At 40.6% G+C, this 24,346-nt stretch overlaps 1 protein-coding gene across 2 annotated transcripts in view; it reads right to left on the minus strand.

Annotated features, from left to right (window-relative positions):
* Window positions 1-9,735: 9,735 nt before the first annotated feature.
* Window positions 9,736-24,346, minus strand: part of LOC108804353 (tropomodulin-2-like) — a 59,919-nt gene continuing 45,308 nt past the window's right edge. For both annotated transcript variants that reach the window (XM_018576060.1, XM_018576061.1), the window contains exons 5-11: window positions 23,167-23,289; window positions 21,124-21,198; window positions 19,862-19,992; window positions 17,315-17,422; window positions 15,026-15,169; window positions 14,800-14,944; window positions 9,736-10,202 (exon numbers count right to left, since the gene is read on the minus strand). In XM_018576060.1, coding sequence (XP_018431562.1) covers window positions 10,168-10,202; window positions 14,800-14,944; window positions 15,026-15,169; window positions 17,315-17,422; window positions 19,862-19,992; window positions 21,124-21,198; window positions 23,167-23,289 — 761 coding nt within the window. In that variant the 3' untranslated portion in view covers window positions 9,736-10,167. The remainder of the gene's footprint in view (window positions 10,203-14,799; window positions 14,945-15,025; window positions 15,170-17,314; window positions 17,423-19,861; window positions 19,993-21,123; window positions 21,199-23,166; window positions 23,290-24,346) is intronic.

Below are 24,346 nucleotides of genomic sequence, written 5' to 3' on the forward strand. Positions count from 1 at the left end.
TTGTCAAGTTTTTTATTGCTGTGTCCCTCATTGGGGAGGTTCACCCCTCTGTACTGGTGATCATTGTTACAGATTAATAAAGTAAGGGGAAATCACACATTTTAGTGCTGTCCCCTGAGCAAAACCTGTTCCAGGGACAAATGTCTGAAGAGGATTACCATCACTTTGGGGGGTTTTCCTCTAACTTACTGTTACATCTCTGGGTCAGGAAGTAAAGGGAAATTTCCCCCGATGGTACAGAGACAGTAACAAATAAACTTGCAAGGGTTTTAACTAGGGCTGGTAATGATTAAAATTATTCTGTTAGATTAATCAAATTTATTTTTAAATCGATTCAATTTTGATTAATTATAACGCACATACAGATCCAACTACATTGTCCTATACACACACAGCACAGCAATGAAGTAATAAAATGAACTAGGATCACAGTAATCCAGCACGTTATTTATCTCAGGTGCCCCACTCAATATGGCCGCCGCTTGAGTGGGCAACTCAGAATAATAAGGTGCTGGATTCGTGTGATCCTAGTTCATTTTATTATTTCATTGCTGTGCTGTATGTGTATAGGCCAATGCCTTGACTGGCGCTCATGCATAAAGTTTCTTGGGCAAACTCACCGGCCCAAGTGGCTCCGTTGGCTATCGAAGGGGGGGGGAGTCCGGTGACGTCACGAACATCGACGTCACCGGACTCCTCCCCCTTCCCTTCCTCAGCCGTCACGGACATCGACGTCACCGGACTCCTCCCCCTTCCCTTCCTCAGCCGTCACGGACATCGATGTCACCGGACTCCTCCCCCTTCCCTTCGTTAGCAGACGGAGCTACTTGGGGAAGGGGGAGGAGTCCGGTGACATCGATGTCCGTGACGTCACCGGATCGCCGACGGGACTCCCGGAAGCCGGTGGAGAGGGGAGTGTTTTCATTAGCGATCAAAATAATTTTAATCGATCAAAAAGTTTAACAATTAATCGAGAAATTAATCTTTAATTTCCATAGCCCTAGTTTTAACCCTTCACTACTTTATCACTTTATCCAAAACTAGAAAAAATGGTTTTGGCTATACATGCACATTAAGATATCTCATACTGTATGCTGGATTGTGTTACCTTTGTAACATGCAAGATAGATCCTCACAATCTTACCACCATATTTTACAGATGACACAAGAATGTCAAAAACATTTTTATTCAAAAATTAATAGTACTTATTTTTTTTTATACAAATGAAACATAAAAGGAAGCAGTCATTTTATATTTCTATTGATACACAAAGTTAATTTGACATCAATGTTTACACATTACAAAGCAGGTAGCAAATGGTTGATACAATACTCAGCCAGTGTTCATGGGAAGAGCTCAGTGAATAGAAGTTATATTTGCTGCATTCCTGAGATGCAAACACACGATAATCTATGTGACCTATTTTCCAGCATATTTCAGGCAACTTTCATAAAAACTATACTGAAAATGGCCAATTTCAGCAATATGTACCAAAACAATCATAATCGTACTTACTAATGGACAGATTTTACTACATGTTGTTAATGATGCTTACATGATTATACAAGTTTACAATATTACTGCACATTTTGTTGTTACGTCTTCAGGAATATATCATGAAGATACCCTATATTTAAAGTGAACCTGTGTTAAAGGGAAAAAAAACCTTTATTGCATAATAGGCACTCTACTGTGTCCTAACTTCTTCTACCCCATGATCCCTACTGCAGCCACCGCTAAAATATTAGTTTGAATGGAAGAGACATGTGACACCCCCAGGCCTCCCATAGCCAACTGCCGGGCCCTAGTGCTATCACATGGAAGAAAGTGCCAATAGGGTATGGTCAGTGCTTTCCTGGAATCTCTGCAGAGGCTGCAGGGGGAATACAATGGTGCCCCGGTGAGTTCCTGCAATGTGCTGAGGTGGATGGTGTGTATATTTTTGGCCATACATATTTGCTTTCAGATTGAATTCCAGGTTCTCTTACAAATGTGCAGCATTTAGGCGTAGAAAACACATCATAGTCTAGTGGTTGCATTTCCTTTTCAAAGTGTGGCTCATACAATGCAGTGCAGGAGCTCCAATATTTAGAAAATGCTGATCTGTGTATTACAAGCAGGAAAATGGCTCCTGCAGTTCAAAAGACTGTTTGTTGCAGCAGTTGTGAAAGCTAATTATTGTAATTTGGCATTCTCTTGTAGATGGAGCTTGGGCAGATGTTTGGATAACAACAATATGCCAATTGGTGGCCACATTCCTCCAAAAGGAGAAAGGACTTCTAGTAAAGCAAGGGGAGCATGCCATGTAAAAATAATTATATAACCAGAATTTCTTTGTCTTTGTATCAAGGAAGCATTGCCTTCAGTAATATGGCCCCCCTAACCACCTTGTTTTGAATTCTATTGTGACTGCAATGCCTTCCTTATATTGTAAAGCGCTGTGCAAACTGTTGGCGCTATATAAATATTGTATAATAATAATAATATAAAACCAGTACAGACACATACTGTATGTGCAGCAGCCTACTGGTCTCCATCACTATGCTCTAAAGTCAGGCTGTTCTGATCATTTTTCTAGTCAATATTGTTGTTTAGAATGGCCCAGGGTTTGGATCTAACAGGTAGGACAATAGGCTGCTGTAAGTATGCACGGGCACCTATCCTTGATGGCAGATGTTCTTTCTTTTTCTTTGATAGAGTCACTTTGAAGTCTCCCTGTAAGCACCAGGTACTCAAGAGAAGTCATACCATTAATCTGGACAATGACAGACTTGGTTAAAACATGTCAGTTTAACTAGTGAACTGCTGCATGTCTAAGCACTCATTTCTTGGGTATTGTTTGATACAGGAAAATGTCGGATAGTTTTCTGTTATATCAAAGCACAATGTTTTAAATGTGCCAATCCCATTATATTACATAAGTTATAAATTCATTCGAAATGGTATATAAAATGAAAGCACCGTCTCGTACACTGATAAACTGGCTGTAGTAGGATGTCCATGATCCTGAACACTGATACTACATATTAGTGCATTATACATTGTCAATCACAATAATGTTTCTAGAGTTACCAATTCTTTTCCCAAGCAAATAATTAGGAGTGTAAACATATGATAAATAAACGTTTGAGTAAAAGTTAGTGAGATGCAGACATATGGGCTCTATAAGTCCATATACATTACATTGATGTAGAACAGCTACGCTTCATATTCTTGCCTGTATCCTAAATATCTTATAACAGCTCTTTCTGGCCAGCGTAAGACCTATAAGTGTTCATAAAAACCTAAGCAGTGACCAGGCTCAGTCATTGATAGCGAAAACCAAAACTATATTAGACATACCAATGTAATCAATTAGTCCAATCAACTAACACATGACCTAAATGTATGTACCATTCTAGTAAACGCACTATGACATAACACTGTAATGTAAAGGGCAACTCAACCCAAAATTCAAAATTCTGGGAGCAGTGAGGCAATGTTCAGTCTTTTTTTACTAGCCAAAAACCCCACAGAGGTGATCTTGTCCAACTCATAGCAGAACTGTGATAGACACTTATCTGTAAAAAATAAAGCAACTGGACTTGCTGTATTTTTCTTGAAGACGTTTTGCTGGTCATCCGACTAGTCATTTAGAATGACTTGTATGAAAAAGTGATAGACACAGCAAAGCTGAAAAGCCAACGTTCTTCATTAGCCTTATATCACTTAATATATTTAACTGGACAATTCATTAGAGGGCTCCTGACATAATAGTATGTCCTGTACTTTTTAGTGGATTCTACTATAAAATATATATAGAGAACCCACTTAAAGGGAACCCATTAGACAACAAATATTGGAGCTATAATGGCTAAAACGTTTTTCAATGTGTGTGATCCAGGGCTGTCATACCTATCCTTGCATACCTGCTGAGGGGGCCACTGACATGCATGTATAGGTCAGCTGTCTAATATGCACATGCACGTTCCAGGTTAGAAACTTACAAAGGAATGGTGACTCCCATATTTTTATTCTGACAGGATCCTTTAAAAGAGAAATAAAACCAAATCATTGTTTTGGCTTTACTTATTTTCTGAGTTAAAGGAGTACATGACCCAAAGTCAGCTGGTGGTGGGCTTATGCTGGCTATTAGCATGCAGCCATGCCGCAGTCGAGAAGTATCCCGACAAATTTGTCGCCATCCACCCTGGCTGCCTGACTGATAGCTGGCTCTGCTTCTCTGCACGCAGCTGAGATCCAGCTGTGCCAGCACTCTCCCCATACTTCTCCTTTAAATTTGGTGACAAGGGTAGTTAAGCTTAAAATCCACACTCAATCTATCACAGCCTTATCAAGGGTAGGAAAGATCTCTCTGCTTGGATCCCATAAAGCGGTAGACTTATTATAACAATTGTTCTCTGCCTTACTCCACTCATCTGGTAAATCTGTCTTTGAGATGCTAAAAATAAGAATATAAAATGTACAAATACTATACATTTAAAAAAAAAAAAAAACATAATAAAATTCCCATATGATTTGTGATGTCCTATAACGGCTACACAACTTGGCCAGTTGGCTGCAAAATTAAAAATGTCATAGAGAACTGCAAGTGTGACATGCCATCTGGACCTTCAAATACATGTAACAGTACTGACTAAATGACAAGAATGGCTTTGTTTATCTATCCAAAAAGCCCAGAGCAAAGTTAGTTCTGCTATATACATAAAATAGTGACCACACATCCCACCATGGATTGCTAGCTATGGAGACATCATGAAATAGAGGTCTGGTTTATAGTGCTAGAGGTGAAAATTGTATTCTGTTACCTGTCTGAGGTTAATACATGTAATGATATTATTCAGAAGATAAATCCCTTTTTATTTCATAAGCCATTTCTATATGTTGATATCTACATGCATATATAGCTGTGACAGTGACAGAGTGTGGGATAAATCACAGGAGTACTAGAGTAGTTGCAGCAAAAGTAAAAACAAAAAAGATTTAAAAGAGAAGTAAAGACAAATCTCTTTTTGGTCACAGGAGTACGTTTACTAATGTACTCCTGTGACCCAAAGTCAGCATATGGTGTGCTAATGCCAGCTATCAGCTGACAGCACAGAGCCGTGCCACAGCCAGGTAGGATCCCAACAATCCCCACCGGCTCTAGGCAGTGGGGAGAGTATGTTTAAATCTCCGCTCACCTTTCCTTTAAACCATGGAAAATAAATCCTGGCAGTATTATAGCTTGTCCCAATCCTTGTCACTTCACTGTACAGTTTTATCTACATGAAAATGTGGAGAAAGTATAAATAAAGACACATGAAATAAAAATAGAAAAACAAATGTATATGCTGAATATTACCTTTACAGGCATTAGACACATGGGGCTTCATTCACAAAACTTCACTGATCCATAAAATACCCAAAACGTATTGTATTCCAACAACTGTATGGGCTTCATTCATAGCCGGCCAAATGTTGTTTGCACAGCACTAGCATTCCTAGATGGCGCTGACAGGTATAGAAATTTCCTATGCTCATCTGCGACACCAAGGGGTAGATCTTCAGCATCCAATATTTCTGGGTGTGTTTTTTTCACACCAGCCGCACACCAAAACAATACGTTTTATGTGTGGGCTAGTGTCCCCTTTGTGCTGGTGGCGGGGCACAGTGGGTTGCATTGCTACAACACAAGACACTGTTTACCTTTTCTTTCTTTTTACTTTAATGAAATCTCAAAGGGCTGCTGCAGTGCGCAAACGGAGACTGACTTCCAGTGAGCTCTGGTGCCTTGCTGAAACATTTAGCATGTCTGCACTTTGGCGCAAAACACTGCAACCACCTAAAGACAGCATTGCAGTGTGAACAGAACAATGCCCTTGTGGTGACTGGTGTTAATCAAGTGCAGGAAAACGCCAGTCACCACACGGAGTGTGAACAGACCTTGGGTCTTTCTGCTTCAGCCAGTCAGTGACATTAGTGTGTCCCTCAGCTCTGAAAGGATACACTGGTGACACAGTGGTGGAGGGGGGAGCCACAGTAGGACTTGAAGAGATGCAGGCACCTGACACCACCAGAAGTGTTAACTGCTGAAGATTTTAGCAGTGCCTGTAAGTATGTAAGAGAGCAAAAATGCAATTCAACAGAGGCGCTGATGGTAAGTACTGGAACTGTATTCAGAGGGCCTGCTTTTTTTGTGTAGCTTTCTTTCATTCAATGTCTATTTATACCTCCCTTGTGGCCCTGAAACGTTGGTTTGATTGACTCGTGTTCAATAAAAATGAACAAGAATTCCGCATCCTGTGAGTGCTGGTGATTCCTTTCATCCTATTTATCCCTCCCTGACTCCCAGTAAACTGTAACGGCTGGAGTATATCTCACAGTCAGCGCTCAGAAATCACCTTTATGGGGAAGATATTTCTGAGCCACGCATGTAGCTGAAGCTCAAACATTTCTTCTATAAAGATATTGAACTGATTTGCTTTAAATTCATTTTAAAATAAAATCTTCGTAGGAGATTTGTAGGTATGAAGGTTATCTCTAACCATAAACATTCATTTCAAAAAGCTATTTAAACACTTCTTTTGGTTATTACACTTTTTTTTATTCCGTGGCCCTTTTCTCACCCAGCAAAACGTTTTCCTGGCACACTCACAAGCTAGCATGTAAAAAAACTTGTCTCACACTAAGGTTACAGAGAGTGTGGATACACGTCTTCTGCAGAAAATGTGAAAGTCGCACCGCCGCGCCAAGGCACCTCTTATACTGCGGTCCTAACTCTAAACTATCAGAGTCTCCATCTTGGAGCACATGGGGCAGTGCGGCTTTCACATTTTCTGCAGAAGATGTGTATCCAAACCTCTGTTTTTAACCTTAGTGTGAGACAAGTTTTTTTACATGCTGGCTTGTGAGTGTGCTGGGATAACTTTTTGCTGTTTTACTGTTTAAAGCCCTTCCATGTGCACCTTGCTGTAAAGCTGGTGACGTATTGATGAGTGCATTTGTCATCTGTTTTCCTTTTCTCACCCAAGCACCAGATGTTGCTGACTCCACAGAGACGTGGTAACATAGCTAGGCTTTCTTTTAGAGCAGGGGTAGCCAAACTTCAGCCCTGCAGCTGTTGTGGAACTACAAGTCCCATAAGGCATTGCAAGACTCGATAGCCAAAGGCGTGACTCCCCGAGGCAGATGAATGATGGGATTTTTAGCTTTAACACAGCTAGAGGGCCAACGTTTGGCTACCCCTGGGCTCCTGTCTGCCCACCAAAGAATTGCTTTTCCAGTTTGTTATTATTATAATTTACTTATATATTAACATCATATACTGTACAGCTGTACAGAAGGTACATAGACATACATTTTTAAGGATGCAGAACAGGAAGCAGGAGAAAGTATAAGGACCCAGTTCACGAGAGCTTATGACCTAATAAACTGTATCTGACTCTCATTATCATGGCAATCCTGCTGAGGCAGACATCAGAGTAATAGTAAGGTGAAGCAGAATCTGTACCATGCACTATTTACAAGGTGTATGCAGAAGCATGAGATAATGGGCAGACAAGAGGCAAGGGCACTGATTCATCAAACTGCAACTGCAAGAGGTGCTGAAATAACATACAACAATATTGTATGAAAAGCAACTTTAACATGCCGTAAGTGCACCGTAGGGTGGTTTAAGTGTTGTGTGCAGATTGATGAATCAGGGCTTGTGCAAAATGTGTTTTATGGTGCCCATGTGGGGCTCAACTTGGTCTCCTTTATGAAATGAAGGCATATCTAAACCCAAGAACAAACATGTAATATATTGCAGCTTGCAGGGAAGCAGTGTCCTTATCACTTCTTGTGAGCTTAAAAAAAAAGCACAGAACCTTATATTTCATATGGAAACTACAGGCCCAACAATTCACCATGTAATGGAGATGAACAAAGGCAGGCATGTTTGAAGTCCAACTTGGATGACAACCATGGCTCCCTTCATAGATAGAATGGAGAAATGAGTGTAGCCACAAAGGGACAGGAAGTGTGTTAATTGTAGTATCACCAGATGGAAATAAATGAGTAGAAAAGCCTGAAGAAGGATACTAATGCAGCCACTACATCTAAGGGCTGGTAAGATGCAATACATTACTTTTTTGGGGTTTATATACACTTTAATTCAAGGTCTATGCTGATGATATTGTTCTGATTCTATGGGCACTTTATATATTAGCATATACAATTATAGCGCTGAAAGCCCACAAAACAAGACATAGTACCTTCAGATTTGTGTGCACATTCAGACATAAAGGTCTGCTTACACACATTGCTCTATGCACACTGCCCGGCAATGCCTGGTTTACATAATACTGCATGCTTCAGTTTTACTGCAGTAGTACATCTGGAAAATACACCCACGGCGTGCATAAATACTTTTATGTGTATTTTCATGCACCTTTCCAGAACAATGAAAACCAAAAAATATGAAAAACCTCCTATTATGAACCTCTGACCTAACATTTTCTTGGAAATAGCAAAATACGAGACAAATAACGCACAGTTTAAGCGTACCTGCATATTTGGTGGTTAGACTTAAAATGTAGGTTGCCCCCAGACACCCCTTGCCAGTCTTATACTTACTTGACCCTGATCTAGTGAGATAATGCCCATTAAACTTTGTAAATTAACCCTTGCAGAGGGGCTACCCCCAAACTGCAAGGGTTAACTGCTTGCTTTGGTCTAGGGAGGAAAATAACAAAGTTATACTCACTCAATCTTCCAAGCTGGTCAACTATGAGAGCGCTCCTCCCAGGATCCCTCCATCTACACTGCAGCGATGGTAAGTCCCTCAGCATCCTCAAGTCCTATACACTGTGTATATAACGTGATGACTCAGGGATCTTAGACCGCTGCCACAGAAGGGAAGAGAGACTGGAAGGACCGAGCTAAGAGTTGTCTCTGAGGATTTGGGGAGCGTAACTTTTCTATTTTCCTCCCTAGATGAAAACGAGCAGGTAATCCTTACAGTGTGGGGCTAGCCCCACTTCAACGGTTAATACAAATTGTGCCCGCAGCGCATGTGCTGTGTATTCTCCATTCAATCACAACGTAGTTTGTCCGGCTTCAAGGAAGCGTGAATAGAAGACTGGCAAGTGGTCTGAGGATGCGCATCCTACAATATAACTGTAACTGTACCAAAGGTGCAGTTACAATTTAAAATGCCTTATTTTGCATTAAAATGCATGTAAGGGAGAGCACAGAAAATGTGTGTTAGTTTTAAACATTTAGGTGTAAATTAGTTTTCACTGTTTATTGACACTAAATAAATGAACTTGACTGTATTTGGCTATTATCCATTTTCCAGAACTGGCACTAGACACTGACCAATGGGGAGGGGGGTGGACAGTGGATCATTTATGGGTGGCACATTTACTATGGAAGAAAGAATAGGACATTTTCCAGGTCTCAATACCAAACGAATCTCCTTACTGCTCCCAGACTTTTCTTAGGATTTCATTATAAATAGATTGATGGCAGTATCAAAAGAGCTGAAGGAGCTGATTTTCTCATGCCAGACAGAGGGAACAAGCACATGGCTTTGCTCTTCCCTTGAATATCCTGCGCCATCAGGACTGGCATGGCAGTGATTCTACTGCTGTCAGCAATGATGTTTCTATTATCTACTCATTCTTATTTGGCTGCCTCTGTCAATGTATCCGTTGCATGCAAATAGTAAGCCAAGAGGAACTAGAAACCCCGCATTTCTAAGTGTGTGTTATCTTTCTGCTCTCCTAAAACATGAACAAATGTAAAAATAGATTAAGAAACTGCCCTAGCTTATACATGATATATGAAAATGCATGACAGCAATTCTATGTACGTAACAAACATGGTCACATGACAGCACCTTAAGATTGGCAACATAATTATCAAGTAAGTGACCCAACAATGAAACCACCATGCATTTTACACCACAGGATGTCTGTACAATCCGCACTGGGTCAGCAATGGTGAGAAGTGCAGGTATTTGGATAATATTTCCCTCAATGTCCCTTTAATAGTGCTCTGACTAACATGGAATCTTGTAAAACCAACAATGCAAAGTAGTCCAATAAGACTGCCTTCATAGTGCAGCTTTCACAATCTTACAACTGTGATTCCCTTTCCTCTAAACAGAGGTGTCTTCTGTATCTTCATCTCCTCCCAACTTATTGATGTTCCCTTTCAACTCGTTTCTGACGAACTGCAGAGATAAAGGGGGGTCATTACTAAGAAAGAATCAGCATCTGCACGTCATTGATAAAGAAAAACCGATACATGTCATACCAAAGAGAACAGATGGATAAGTATAGATCAATAGAACAGCAAAGTTAAAATAAAAGTGACACATACAATGGTTATTTTTCTATACACAACTGTTATATATAACGAATTAAACCTGAAAGATGTACTTTATGTAAATAGCTGATGCCATACACGTGCACAAACATGCAGATATATAAGAATGGCTATTGTTGACATGGCTTGATATTGTTTTGTCTTTATCCTTGCATTACAACTAGTTACTGTCCCAAAACGAGTGGACTCCTGATCTGTGTGCTTTTCCAGGAAAGTGATCTACTAATAGACTAGATAGCTAAAGACAATCTGTCATTTTGGCCAATTAGAGCAAAGTTGTAGGTTTTCTTGTAAGAAGAACCCCCTACCCGATGACACACATATTTGCTGCGGTTTCCTGCTGCGGTTTCCTGCCGCTCTTTGTAAATCCTCAGTAAATACCCCATCCTTCTGGTTACGGAATACCATGTGACCTCCTCCCAGGATGCAGTGCTTGGGCCTGAGCAGCCAATCGCCATGCCCAAATACTGTCACGTTATGGAGAAGAGGAAGAAGGTAACCCTGTATAAGCTGCAACAGCATGAGACTCGAAGCTTACACTGGGTTTGGACTCCGGACTCTAATAGAGGAATGTAGCAGTGCGAGAGCCCAGGAAAGGCAAATATCAGTGGGTAGGGGGGTTGTTTATACAAGAGAACCTGTCACTTTGCCCTGAAAGAACAAAGAGACAGAGTCTCTTTAAGAGTGCCAGGTTGACATTGGCAGCTCCTGTTATTCCTTCTTGGTGGCTACCCTTACATAAATCAAATGATTAAACTTAACATAATGATTTTATACTGCCTTCTAAGCATTGGTGGGATATTCACATTTGTGTTTGCATAGCATTTTATTGTTAAACATTGTGTGAGCTATTGTGTTTTTGGTAAAAATACATCATATGGGCTGCTTTGGTAGGTATTCTGCTAGCAGCAATAATGTTAGCAATGAGTCAAACAGTAATTCTTATTTAGCTGCCTCTGTCCTCTTCCACAAAATGTCTCTATTCTTAAAACGCTGAGCCCCCCGAATATATTTTGTGCTGTATCAAAGTCATCAATGTAGAAAATATATTAAAAACTAGCACTAGCTATGAAATATCAAAGATTAAAGGAGAACTATGGGGTTAGGGTTAGGGCTTAGGGTAATGGGAGGACACAAACTAGCGTCCTCCCGTCACCCTAAGCTCAGTATACCACGAGCTACGCGGTATACTGAGACGCCGCATCTGAAGCGGATCCCGACAATTATGTCTGGATCCGCCCAGCTGCGTGAGTGACAGCTGGCTCTGCCTATCTAGAGGCAGAGCCAGCTGTACCCGCCCCCTCCTTCCAGTCAGCGCTGGCGGATTGGAGTGGGGAGGGGGGAATCCAGCCCCTCCCCTGTCACGGCAGAGAGCTGTGACAGGATCGAGAGGTGAGCGAACGCCGGTATGTGTTCGCTCACTTCCCGATCTACTGAGCCGACCTGTGACAGTCTCATTGTCACAGGTTGGCTAGAACTATGAGCACTCGCTTCATAGTTCTCCTTTAAGATCTGTAGATTTCATGGAATTGTATTATTGTATAAGTCTAATAGATTCCACAAGAGGGAGCTCAAGGTCTGGGATGAAAGCACATATATAAGGAGGTATATACAACATATAAGGCATTGACAGTGTTCTGTCGATCAGACATGTGTGAATGGTTTGGCCTCAAGGAGAATTTTTTTAACCCATCAGTGCATAGATAAGCATGAATGTATATATACCCCTAGCCTCATCCTAACGAGAGCAACAACATCTGTTAGCCAGGAAAATCCAATCGTACTGAAAGACAGATGCAGCTACTGCATGGGTAATATACTGCTAAAAAACATGGTTGTGTTGCAGAGTTGAACACTGTGCACCTATGAACTCCTTTCAGCTTCCCTGAGACTTAGAAAGCTAAGAGCAATTCAGGGAAACCTGCCTTTAAAAAAAGTGTAGGCTGCCATTGGCCTCCTTCTGAAAATGCCTGCCATGGTGCCTCTCCAGATTCAATGGTTTCTAAGCCAATGGTCCAGAACAAGTATGCAGATCAGGAGTTCAGGAGTCACCCTGACTGTGCATGTGGTGTATTTATCATAGCTTTGTAATACAGAACACACTAAAGCCAGAAAGTCAACATAATTCCACAGGCACAGGTCAGCAAGGGCAGCATTCATATATCTATAGCTGGCAAGACTATCAAGTAATACCATAGCATTTAAAGCAGACCTTTACTCTAACCCACTGCAACCCTCACTCACTAAACTATTAAAAAAGGAATGTTTTGTTTGTTTACTAGCTCAGACGAGGCAGCCAGCTCCTGACGACTGAGGAGCATGAAGATGGCAGTGCAGGACGCTGGCTGTGTTACCTGAACATGGGATCATAGCGGGATTACATTGAATCCACTGGGCAGGTGAGTATAAGAATTGAGGACAACAGCACAAAAAGTAAGAGGGGTTAAAACAAAAATCAGAAGGGGGGAAGTGAAGTTCAATTGCCATTAAACGGATTTTGGAAAAGGTCACTGATACTTGGTAAATACTGACTAAAAGCCCTATCTGGTCTACACAGGCATAGTTACAGATTTCCCCCACTTTCTTTTGCTAAATAAAGGGACACCCTCATTCAGCATCTATCCTTAGCTATCAGATACACTGTTCTGTGTTTCTTCATTCAATACTTTAGACAAGGCTAATGAGAAGTGATGTATGAGATGCCAGTCCATCACTAAGAGTACAGTTTAAATGTGCTACACTTTCCCTCCAATTTCCTCTTCTAAATTGTGTGCTATCCTAATTCAACATCCACGCTAAGCTATCATTGTGCAATACTATTGTACACTATTCTACAGACAGCTGCTAAGGCCTGATGTATGAGATGCCAGTCCATCACTGAGAGCACAGAATGCTTTAAAGACCCATTACAATTTCTTCTGCTAAATGGTATGCCATCCGATTTCAGCACCCATGCTATGCTACCAGAATGTGATGTACTAATCTGTGCTGCTTCACTCAATTCTCTACACACAGCTGCTAAGGAGTGATGTACAGGATGGCAGTCATTGGGAGCACAGTCCAAATGATTTGCCCAGCTAGTAGGATTATGGAAGTGCCAGCTCTATTTTATACAAAAACGACATAGAAGGAAAAGTAATAGTTCTGTTACTTCACTAAAATTAGAACTGGAAGCTGCTAGTGAGGGAAAGTTCCTCTTTCCCTTTGACATAATCTAGAAATACATTTGGGATGACTCAGAAAGCTGGACTGAACACTTGGCTTGGAATAGAAGTGTACAAAGATGCGGCAAGCTATCACAGTATTTGCCATTATATTTATACCAACTTCTTAAATACTGCCTCATGCTTCCAATGGTATATCTTAGCCCCTTTCTTTATACAGTGTCATGTCTGCAGTCTGCTGACCCTCTTAACAAGCGCTCAAGTCCTGCCTTACTCTTGTAAGCTCTCACAAGCAGGGCCCTTCTAACCCTATTGTTCTGAAACTGTATTTTATTGTAAATTGTATTGTAACTGTACTCCACTATTTTGTAAAGCGCTGAGCAAATTGTTGGCGCTATATAAATCCTGTATAATAATAATAATAATAAAAGCCTATCTCTGGGGGGAGGAGGGGGGAACCTCCTCTTTCAGTGGGGCTACCCAAACTGCAAGGGTAATCTGCTCGTTTATGTCTAGGGGACCTGTGTAAAGGACTTTTACTTACCTGATCCCCGTTCCCACAGCCTCTTCCCCCTGCACTCGGCGTTTGGAGTCCCACTGAGGTAATCGCGTAAATGCAGGACCCATATCCCTGCATTATACATGAGGATGCAGAGAGGCAGTCCATAAGCAGGAGCAGTGGTGAAAGAGGTGAGCACACCGACTGCCGGGGGAAGATGATCAGGTAAGTAAAAGTCCTACATACACACAGTATATATAAAACAAGTCATACATTAAAACATGGATGCACAAACCCATAGCCAGTGCTCCTTAAAAATGACAGCTGGCCTCCTAAGTGTCGGTACTTGTACTTGTGTCAAGTACAGTACTTGGTATCTGTGCATCCCTAATAAAAAGGGTAGTTTAATTCTTCTGAAATATCAGCATTGGATGTACTAACTATTTTACACACAGTTAAGATTTATTACGTTTAGATGATCGTTTTTGTCTATCATAAAGTACATTTAAATAGATACCTGGGTTTTGTTCAAATTGTGAATAAGTTACTGAAATGCAAGTATAGTATGATAGTATGATAAATACATATACAGATATATTTGTTAGACTATATGGTAAACATGTGCAAAATGTGTTGTAGTCTACAAGAAGAGTAGAATGTCCTAGACCTGATGCCTGACTTCTGTTGATATTAGCAAGGCAGAAATTGATATCTAATGTTACCCACAGCTATACTGCTCAGTAGTCTGTCCTGGTAATAATATCACTTTAGAGACTCACCTATGTCATTATTCTTTGTAATGGCTGCTGCTGCTCTGGTCCTTGGACCTTGCTGTGTAAACTGATATCCAAATTTCAGAATTGCTGGGTTCCCTTCAAGCATCTCAGCAATTTCCATCTCCACGGCAGTCCCCAGCTGCTGTCTCTGTGCACAGAAAAACGCATGTGAGCTGTTGCAAACTCCTTTTTACATACCAACATGCTAAATAAATGATTACACATTTACCTGATTGGCAATTTTGATCTCTGATAGGATCTTATTCTCTTTCAGGGCTTCCACAAGAGCCAGGATTCCACTTCCCGTTATGAAGTTAGTTTCCACGTTAAGACTTCTCAATGCTTTGTTCACTTTCAGCATATCTGCAAAAGCCTTTCAAATGACAAGGCTATTAGGTCTTATTCAGGCAGATATAGATTTCTTTGCTTTTTTTATTCCAGCAATGGTCACAAAATCCATAAAAACTACAGCTACTACAGTAGGGATGATGTATTTAAAAAGAGGGAGAAATAAAAGGATAGTCAGAGCAACTGATAAGATTAACAGGGTTATTCACTAAAGGGTGAAGAGTTTGGAGAAGGCAGGAGAAGTGAAGCTAGTCATACACAGCTAGATATCACTTGATTCCCCCAATCCACACTAAACAGCATGGATGGACGAATCTTTCCTGTCGTTTATCATATTCAGACAGCTGTTTGCAGAGCTATAGTTCTGACTCAGCAGGGGCGTGTTGGACCTCTCCAAAGAGACCACTGTTTCCACACCGAGATCAAGGGCTGGATAGACTTAAATAGGATGTTTTTCCTGCAATATGGGTAAGTCCTATTCACGTTTAAGGAATGTTGGTGCACAGATGTGGGCAGCCTGGCACTAGATTTTAACTGGCCAAGCTGAAGACAGCACAGGAGGCCTCAGCTGAAATATAGACCTCTGTGGAGGGGGGTGGGGGGGAATAGTTTATAAAAGGTGTACATGTACTTCTCACAGTAAAGTCACATAATCACAACACCCTTAAAGCTCCTATAGGAAATTATCACCATGAATGCCAGAATCTACAGGTGAAAAAAAAAGCGCCTTGACTTCCAATCTAATATATTTAAGTGCAAAACCTTTTACTATAATATATATATATATTAGGGATGCACCGATATATCGGCCGCCGTAACATATCGGCCGAAAATGGCACTTTTGGCATAATGCCAAAAGAGCCCTGTTTCGGCCGATACATCGGGTCATCCCTGGTTTCTTTTCTCCCCACTGGGCGCTGTTCCAGCGGAGAGAAAAGAAAGTGACAGCCGCCGAGCGCTGCAGGAGTCAGGACGAGAGCACTGTGAGCTGCGGCATCTCTCCTCCCACACCGCTCAGCCGCCTATCACAGTCCGGCAGAGCGGTGTGTGGGCGGAGACATCGCTGTCACAGGAGGCTGGGCTTTCCTCTCTACACGGCTCGATCAGCCTCCTGTGACAGCTGTCAGAGAGAAAAGCAAGATACACACACTCAGCGATCAGTGATCGCTGAGTGTTTGTACATAATTGAGGATATGGTATGTTAACTATATCCTCAATTATGAATGAATGGGAGTGATCTACATCACCCCCATTCATTCATAATTGTAGTTATAGTAAACATGCCATGTACTCATGTTATCAATGAACAGGAACACTCATAGAGGATTCCTGTTCATTGATAACAGGGGACACAGAAAAAGAGATTGAGGACTCTGTGTTCTCAATCTCTTTTTCTATTTTAAAAGGGAAATATCAGGGGTCTGTTTAGACCCCTAATATTTCCCCAAAGCCCCTAAAAGTAAAGTAAAAAATAAAAATATTTAATAAAAAATGAATTAATAAATAAAAATAAATATAAAACAATTTAAAAGTTTATAAAATAAAAATATTTACAAAAATTGAAAAAATAAAAATAAAAAACATTTTCGGTATCGGTTTCGGTTTCGGCCTGACATTTTTTTTTATTTCGGTTTCGTTTCGGTTTTAAAAATTCCATTTCGGTGCACCTCTAATATATATATCTATAGATATATAGATATATATATATGATAATGCTGTGAGGATACAGTTAAATCATCAAAATAGTGTGTGTGAACTTTAACTAACATCTCGTATTTATTTGCTCCTTTTTGAAAAATACCTGTTGATTATACCAGACGTCTTATGAGCTATTTCCCTGTGCTCTCTGCCTGTGCTGCACTCTTATCAGTTAGCATTATTCCCAGCTATATATGTGGACTACCAAACATGCTCCCCCTTAAAGAGAGGGAGACAGAGGGGAATTTCCTATAGTCCATGTGACAAGGTTGCTCCTCCATGGATACAGTATGGTTGGTGATAGGTATCACCCTAGGACAGGAAGTGTATTACTGGCAGGATCACAGGTAAAAATAAAGGAAACAATAGAGAACTAATGCAGCCACCTTAGCTATGGGCTGTTTAGGAGCAATATATATAATACATTAATGTTCTTGGTTTCAGATATGCTTTAATATATGTAGTGACTTACTACAGCTACTGGATCGTTACTTCTTGATGCTGCAAGGCTGAAAGACTTCACATGGGTATTTGATTCCAAAGCTTTTGCAAATTCTTTAAGTGTTGGTATCGGAATGTTCTAAAGTGCATAACAAATATAGTTATTGGCAGACAACCGCATTTTACCTTCATATGAAGTTTTGTGGCTAACGTGGCCACAATCTGTGATAGTTTTGTAATTTGCAGGTAATATAACATTCAAGCATAGAAAGACATTTGTGACAGAGAGGTTGTGAGACAGAATCCATGTAAATCAGACCCATTGGTGGATATCTGGTAGCACAATACATACTTGCACAGTGTTTTCTGTACAGAAACATAAATAAAAGTGATAGTTTGTAAATCGTTCCCACCTCTGGACACTCAGACACAAAGGCTGGCACTGATCATCTTGTCTTGTTCAGCTGGCCTAATCCCCCCATCCATACTAAGCAGTGTAGATAAAGGAGCCCCCCCACAGGCTACTGTTATCTGACAGTGGTGGGTGTGCCGCTGTCTGGATACCTGAACAGTGATTGGCTGCAGTCATTGCGCGGCCGAGAATTTTCGAGCCAGCTCCTTCAACAAAGGTCAATTGAAAAATCGATTTTGGTCAAACAGAGGGGCACTGATTTCTAGAAATTTGACCAGTTTATGGCCAATTTTAGGTTTTGAAGAAGTAAACATGTATTCATTTGCATTTAAAAGGCAGTTTAGACACTGATGCATTTTCAACATATATAAAATTGGTAAAGACAACTGGAAGCTTGTACCAACAGATGTCATTGGACAGTGATCATCTGACAATTCATTATTTATTAAACACTTCTTTGTCAGTACAATCTTTCTCTGATAATGGCTGTGATAAATCAGAGAGGGGCAACTTTCTCCAGTCATTTAATACTTGGATCATATTCTGAAATATAAGAACACTTCCATCTTGCATCAGGAAGAACTAACTGCCTACCCGGTCAAGGAGGGTTTTAAATAAAACTCCAGCCCATTGCTTATCAAGGTTTTAGATATAGAATGCAGTCTTTCTGACCAAGTGACAGGTTAATCAGCTCATTTACAAATGAACCAAATGGTTAAATTGGACTTCTATGCTTTTGCCTGGCTGTTAGGAAAGAGTTACTAATACTTTTAGGCATAGCATATACATCATATATAGTAAGGTTCTTAACAGTTTGCACCTAACAACTAAACATGACAAAGGAATTGCCGAAGGTTTAAAGCTGAACTCCAGAATAAGCAAATATTGTCTTTAATACAAGAGGCATGTATATTATTACTTGAATCTTGGTGTGCTTTGTGAATTTTCTTTCAGATCTGTACAGTACCCCAGTGTGAAACTTTCCCTCTGTACAGGCGCTTCCTATAAGAAAGACTATCCACTGCTGCTCTTGTATCTGCCCCCTCCTGTATATTTTTCTACAGGCAGCCTATAGTGGGTGGGGCCTGCCCGATCCCTCCCACAGCTTGGCTCCCTGCACAGGTTATGTGCAGCACAATTATGTCACTGCTAATTTTACAAGGTTATATCTGGGTAAGCCAAGGCATTTGGTGCACACAGAGAGGATTTTTATCCTCTGTGACTTTTAGGGTATCGTTGTACTCGTTGTAACCTCATGTTTTATATGTCATTTAAAAAATTGGTATTTTGTTGTGTTTTGGGGCATTAAATTAAATTTTTCACTAAATGTTGGGGTTTAATAAGGAGTTGCGCTAATATTGCGCAACATAAAAATTTGCAACTACCACCATTTTATTCTATAGGGTCTTGGCATTCAGAAAATATATAATGTTGGGGGGTTTTAAGTCATTTTCAGGCCTAAAATGTGGAATATAACATGGGTGCAAAAAATGAAAAAAGGGCCTCAGTCATGAAGGGGTTAAATGATGCCTCTTGACCTGATCATCTCCTTCCTTTCTACTTGTATACAGCAATCCCGCCAGCGCTGGTTTATTTTTTTAAATGTTTTTCATATATCTACTACTGGCTAGCAGTAGATATATCCAAAAAAAAGATTATTTATTTGTACTTTACAGTTTCGGTGTCTGGAGTTGACCTTTAATAGCATACAATGGGTTTGCATGGGAATATAATAAGTAGTGTTCTCTAGACGTGTGCGATTCGTTTCAGAAAAATTTGTTTATCGGGACGAATTTGCGTTATTGGGAGATTCGGTTGTATCCGAATTTCCGAATAACAGAAATGACGAATGAAATTCGTTAGCTGTAGTCTGTACAAATTGTCGTTTGTGGACGAATTTTCATTGCAGCAAATTGACATAAAAAAGTTTTTTAAATGTCCTAGCTGCAACTAAACGAACGAAACAAACATTCGTACAGACTACCGCTAACGAATTTAGTCCGAATCTGAATCCCGAAACAAATTGACTTTCGGACCCGAATCCCGAAAAACAAAATAACGCAAAATCCGAATCAAAATGTTTTGCCGGTGCACGTGTCTAGTATTCTCCACCTACCTGTAAATATAGACAAAATGTTCAAATGATTCCACTTTGCTGAGACTTACCTTTATGTTATTCAGATTAACATCAAGAAGGAAAGGATCGTTGGCTTTTATCCTCTGCAAACTCTCTTCTACATTGGTTGGGTTTGGGGGGTCATCAAATGCCGGTTTCACCTTTTCAGCTTTGACAACGTCTGAAATTGATTATAATAAGATCAGGTGAATATGCCTATGACTGGTACTATTGCTGCACTGATACAACAAACTCAGCTACTCAGAAGAAGCAGAAAGTTGCATAAATAAATATCAAGGATAAGTAATTACCAGATTTACATGACAGAGAAAACTGATGATTCCTATTTAAGTATAACATGTATTACTGTCCTGAACACAAAGGGGTCTATTTATCAATGGATTTACCCATGTTTCACGTGCCTTTCATTCAGCCATCTAAATGAATCTCATGTGAAAATGGGCGAATCTCGGGTAAAAGCTGTGTGAATCTTTGGAAAAACCTTGATAAATAGACCCCAAAGACAGTCAAGGAATAACGAATATATATAAAAATTGAAAATAGCCATTTGCAGACAGTATATCCCTTCTTAAAGAAAAACTCCAGGATTTTTTAAAATCAACCCTTGAAGTGGGGCTACCCCAGCACTACAAGCATTAGGTGCTCGTTTTGTCTAGGGGACGAAAATAAATAAGAGATATTCACCGATCCTCAGTCTTGCCTGGCTGCTAGAGCAGTTCCTGCAGTCTCTTCTGCCCTGGCCTCCAGCGGTCTAAGGACCTGTGACTTCAATTGGCCTAATGCAGACCATTAGGGCTCCAACGGTCTAAGGACCTGTGACATCAATAGGCCTAATGCAGACCATTAGGGCTCCAACGGTCTCAGGACCTGTGACGTCAGTAGGCCTAATGCAGACCATTAGACATGAGGACACCGAGGGGCATACCACAGCCGAGGCGGGGAGGTGAGTGGTCAATGCCACAAGACCAAGGAACAGGTGAGTATTTCCTCTTTATTTTTGCCACTAGACCAAGGCGAGTGGTTATCCCTGGCATTGTGGAGGTATCCCCACTGCAAGGGTTAATTTCAAAAAATCCTGGTTCTTCTTTAGGCACAAGAAGTGTTCTGCTCCTTCCTTTCTATTATTGTGGATGTATATAACCAATTGGTCGATGACTGCACCTGGTCATGAGTGACCGTGGCTTAGTGCTGGTCTTTGGTAATACACAGTGCAACAGTGATCAGATCACCATGTTGCAAATCATTCAATTTTCTGCACAGTTACATGAAATTATATAATAAACAGATTTACTTCTAAGGTCCACTCCATCTTGTCCATCTTCATTATCCTCTGTTCTGCTTGAAAAATGCTGCACTCCAAGCACCGCTACAAAACAATAAGATAAGGGTTAGGAATACAGGTTCATACAAGGAAATTACCTTCACATAGTTAATAATACAACACGCTTTGTCTACTGAGATTGCTTGGCAAATATCACACAGATAATTCAAATATGTTCATTCATTTCTTGTTATTTTCTAGAATAAAGCATGTTTAGTGTTATCTGCCAGTTAAAGTGTATCTAAACCCAAAACACATATTCTATTAATAAGCAGCTCACCAGGAGCCCAGGCGTTCCAATTTTGGAATAATTTCATAATATCAGACCAAATAAACCTGGGAGCATATCACCTCATTCATGGATTATTTATTTAATCCTCGCAGATCCAAAACTGCACAATACTGTATTTAGGGTAAAGTTATTCCTTTAACAAGTGCACATGATGAATTCCCAACTTTCCTGAAACACTGGGCAGTTCTGAATCTGTGCTAATAGAATAAATGGACCCCTAGAATGAATGTGATGGAGTCCTAAGTTTATTATTAATCAGAATAAGTGATACTTTAAAAAAAAGTAGTACTGATCACATTATATATTTTCATTTGTTAAATATATATTTAGATCCAGCAACATGTCTGCTCAATATTCATTAACATAATATTTTTTATTGTGTAATCCCTGCATGACTTTTAGGCCCCATTTAGTCTATCGCATTCCGTGAATGCGCGTTGCGGTGACGTGCGTTTGCGGATGTTTTTCCCATGTTTGCAGCGCGTCCTCATCAATTTCAATAGATGCCTGCACCAATGACAAATGCCAGAAAGTAGCTCATGTAGAAAATACTGCTACATGCGCCCCACTTTTTTCCCATGCACTTGCCTGGCTGCATTTGGGGTGCCATTAATTCATAATGTCACCACAAGCGCGTTGCAAGTTTTTTTTAACGTGCCCGTGAGTGAGTATCAAAGTGCGTGTTTTTCCCCCGCATTTGTTGCGCATGCGCAGAACGTGATGGTGTGAACGAGGATTTAGGCCTTATTCACGTGTGTCGAAAACTAACAAATGATGAACACCCATTAACGCGCCTTTAAGTTTTAGATGTGTTTTTGGTCTGGCGTGTTAATAAACATTTGCCACACGCCCTCTCTGTGTTGGTTTTCAATATTTTGGAAAAGACCAGTGATGTAGAGCAACTGGGCGGCACTGGTACCAGCTGCACAGGCATTGGTTATGGATGGTACTGGTACTGGATGGCACTGGTACAGTACAAAACAGAAAGGAAGTGGTTACCAGAACTCATCTATCCTCTCCTCTATCATTTCCCAGTGCTGTCTAAGATATTAGGATCCTCCACTGCCTTTCCCCTAGAGCCTTGTAAACTCTTTAAAAATGCTTCTCGATCCTGCCGTAACCCCTTTAGGGACGGTTAAGACGTGTTACCATTTACATGAATGGGGGTGGCTGCAAAGAGGTGAAAAGTCCTGACTGCAACATGCTGTATTATTTTTGATGCAACAGAACATCATGTGACACAGCCACACGTGTGGTCTGCCTTGTCCGCTGACCATTGAAAATCTCTCTGCATTGGTAGGTGGTTGCATGGGGCCTTAGTCACTAATTAGGGCAGTTTGTTCTGCCTATTAGGTTAGGTTCACACCAGATGCAGCGCGTTCTGGCCCGATTCTAGCCAAAATGCACTGCATCGCATTGCAGCCGGATCACTTTTTTGTGGGGCAGGAGGGGGCGTGGCAGGTCACTGAAGTGAATGGCACCGTAGCCAGCCCCTCTGGCCGCAATGTGATCAGCCACACGGGATCGCAAGGCACTTTATGCCTGCTTGTTTTGCCCCATGAAAAAACAATCAGAATTTACCTTTCATTTTCTACCCTGGCAAAACGAAAGTGAGAATGTGATTGGTTGCTTGTAAGCAACACACACAGCTCTGATTGTAGATCAGTTGATATATGTGATTGTAGATATGTTGATAAATGAGCCTCAGAGTTGCTACTTACTCGCGATGTCGCCGAGCTCAGTGTCTGTGGCACTGGCGAGAGCTTCTTCCAGTTCTGGCTCCAAGGTCACCCTTTCTTCTGTCTGGCATTCCATTGGCATATGCTTGGGAACAAACACCTTACCTGTGTCAAAACATAACAAGAGGGAGAGCCAGGTTTACAGCAGTAACGTATTACTGTAATTAAGAAATAGATAATCCGCGCTTCTGGAAAGGAGACTATTCTCGTATTACTGTAATTATAGGAGGCAATTCTATTTCTAAAAGAACATATTATAGACCACGTCAATGTTCAAATACAGTATATCCTCTATGAACTGTACATACATATTAATAATGTCCAGCTGCAGTTATTATTGTACACATAGTACAATACCAAATGGACTAGCTGGACATTATCAAGGTCTTTGAGGATATTCAAACAAATGAATTGCTTTAGTGAAAAGAATGTGTTTTGCAAAGATAGGAGGAATACACACCATGAATTTCCCATAATTCATTTTTATTATTATTACAGCTGGAACAAACTTATTTACAGTATATACGGTAGAACAATATCACTGGCTTCTCAAGGTCTAGAAAATGTGAATATATACAGACTAGGGCTCTCCTGATAGAAATATGGAAACTGCTGTTGATGACAGTACCAACTCCCAAGCCTTAGCCTTACTTGTGTTTTCCTACTTAGGGGGTCTGTTTATTATCTGATATTATTATCTTTCTGAACATTTGTTTAGCGTTATAAGACACTAAAATTAATGTTCTTAGATCTATTTACATTCAGGTCGACCATCTGTAATGTAATACTGTATTGTGGCTACAAGATGGAGCTGTAGAGCATAGAAAATAAGTATTTAAAAGGGTAACTTCATTTTTCATTTGGGAAAATGGAATTACCCCCCACCCCCTCCCCCGCCCCCCTATACTTACCTTTTGGCGTACGGTCCTTCCCTTCCGCTGGTATGGGTGTACTATCCGTACCCCGTACTAATCCATAGCGCAGCCCTGCACTATGGATTTTGTATTTGGCTTACAAATTGCAAGCACTAATTGGTCAACGCAGCCACGTGACTTTACTAACCAATGCAAGCAAGACTAAGCAAGAAGCGCTTCTCATTGGTCAGTGCGCTGACAAATGAGTGCCCTCAATTTTTGAGCAAAATTCAAAATCCATAACAAAG

Source organism: Nanorana parkeri, unplaced genomic scaffold, assembly GCF_000935625.1.
Source record: "Nanorana parkeri isolate BGI_ZX_2015 unplaced genomic scaffold, ASM93562v1 scaffold55, whole genome shotgun sequence".
Taxonomy (NCBI): Eukaryota; Metazoa; Chordata; class Amphibia; order Anura; family Dicroglossidae; genus Nanorana; species Nanorana parkeri.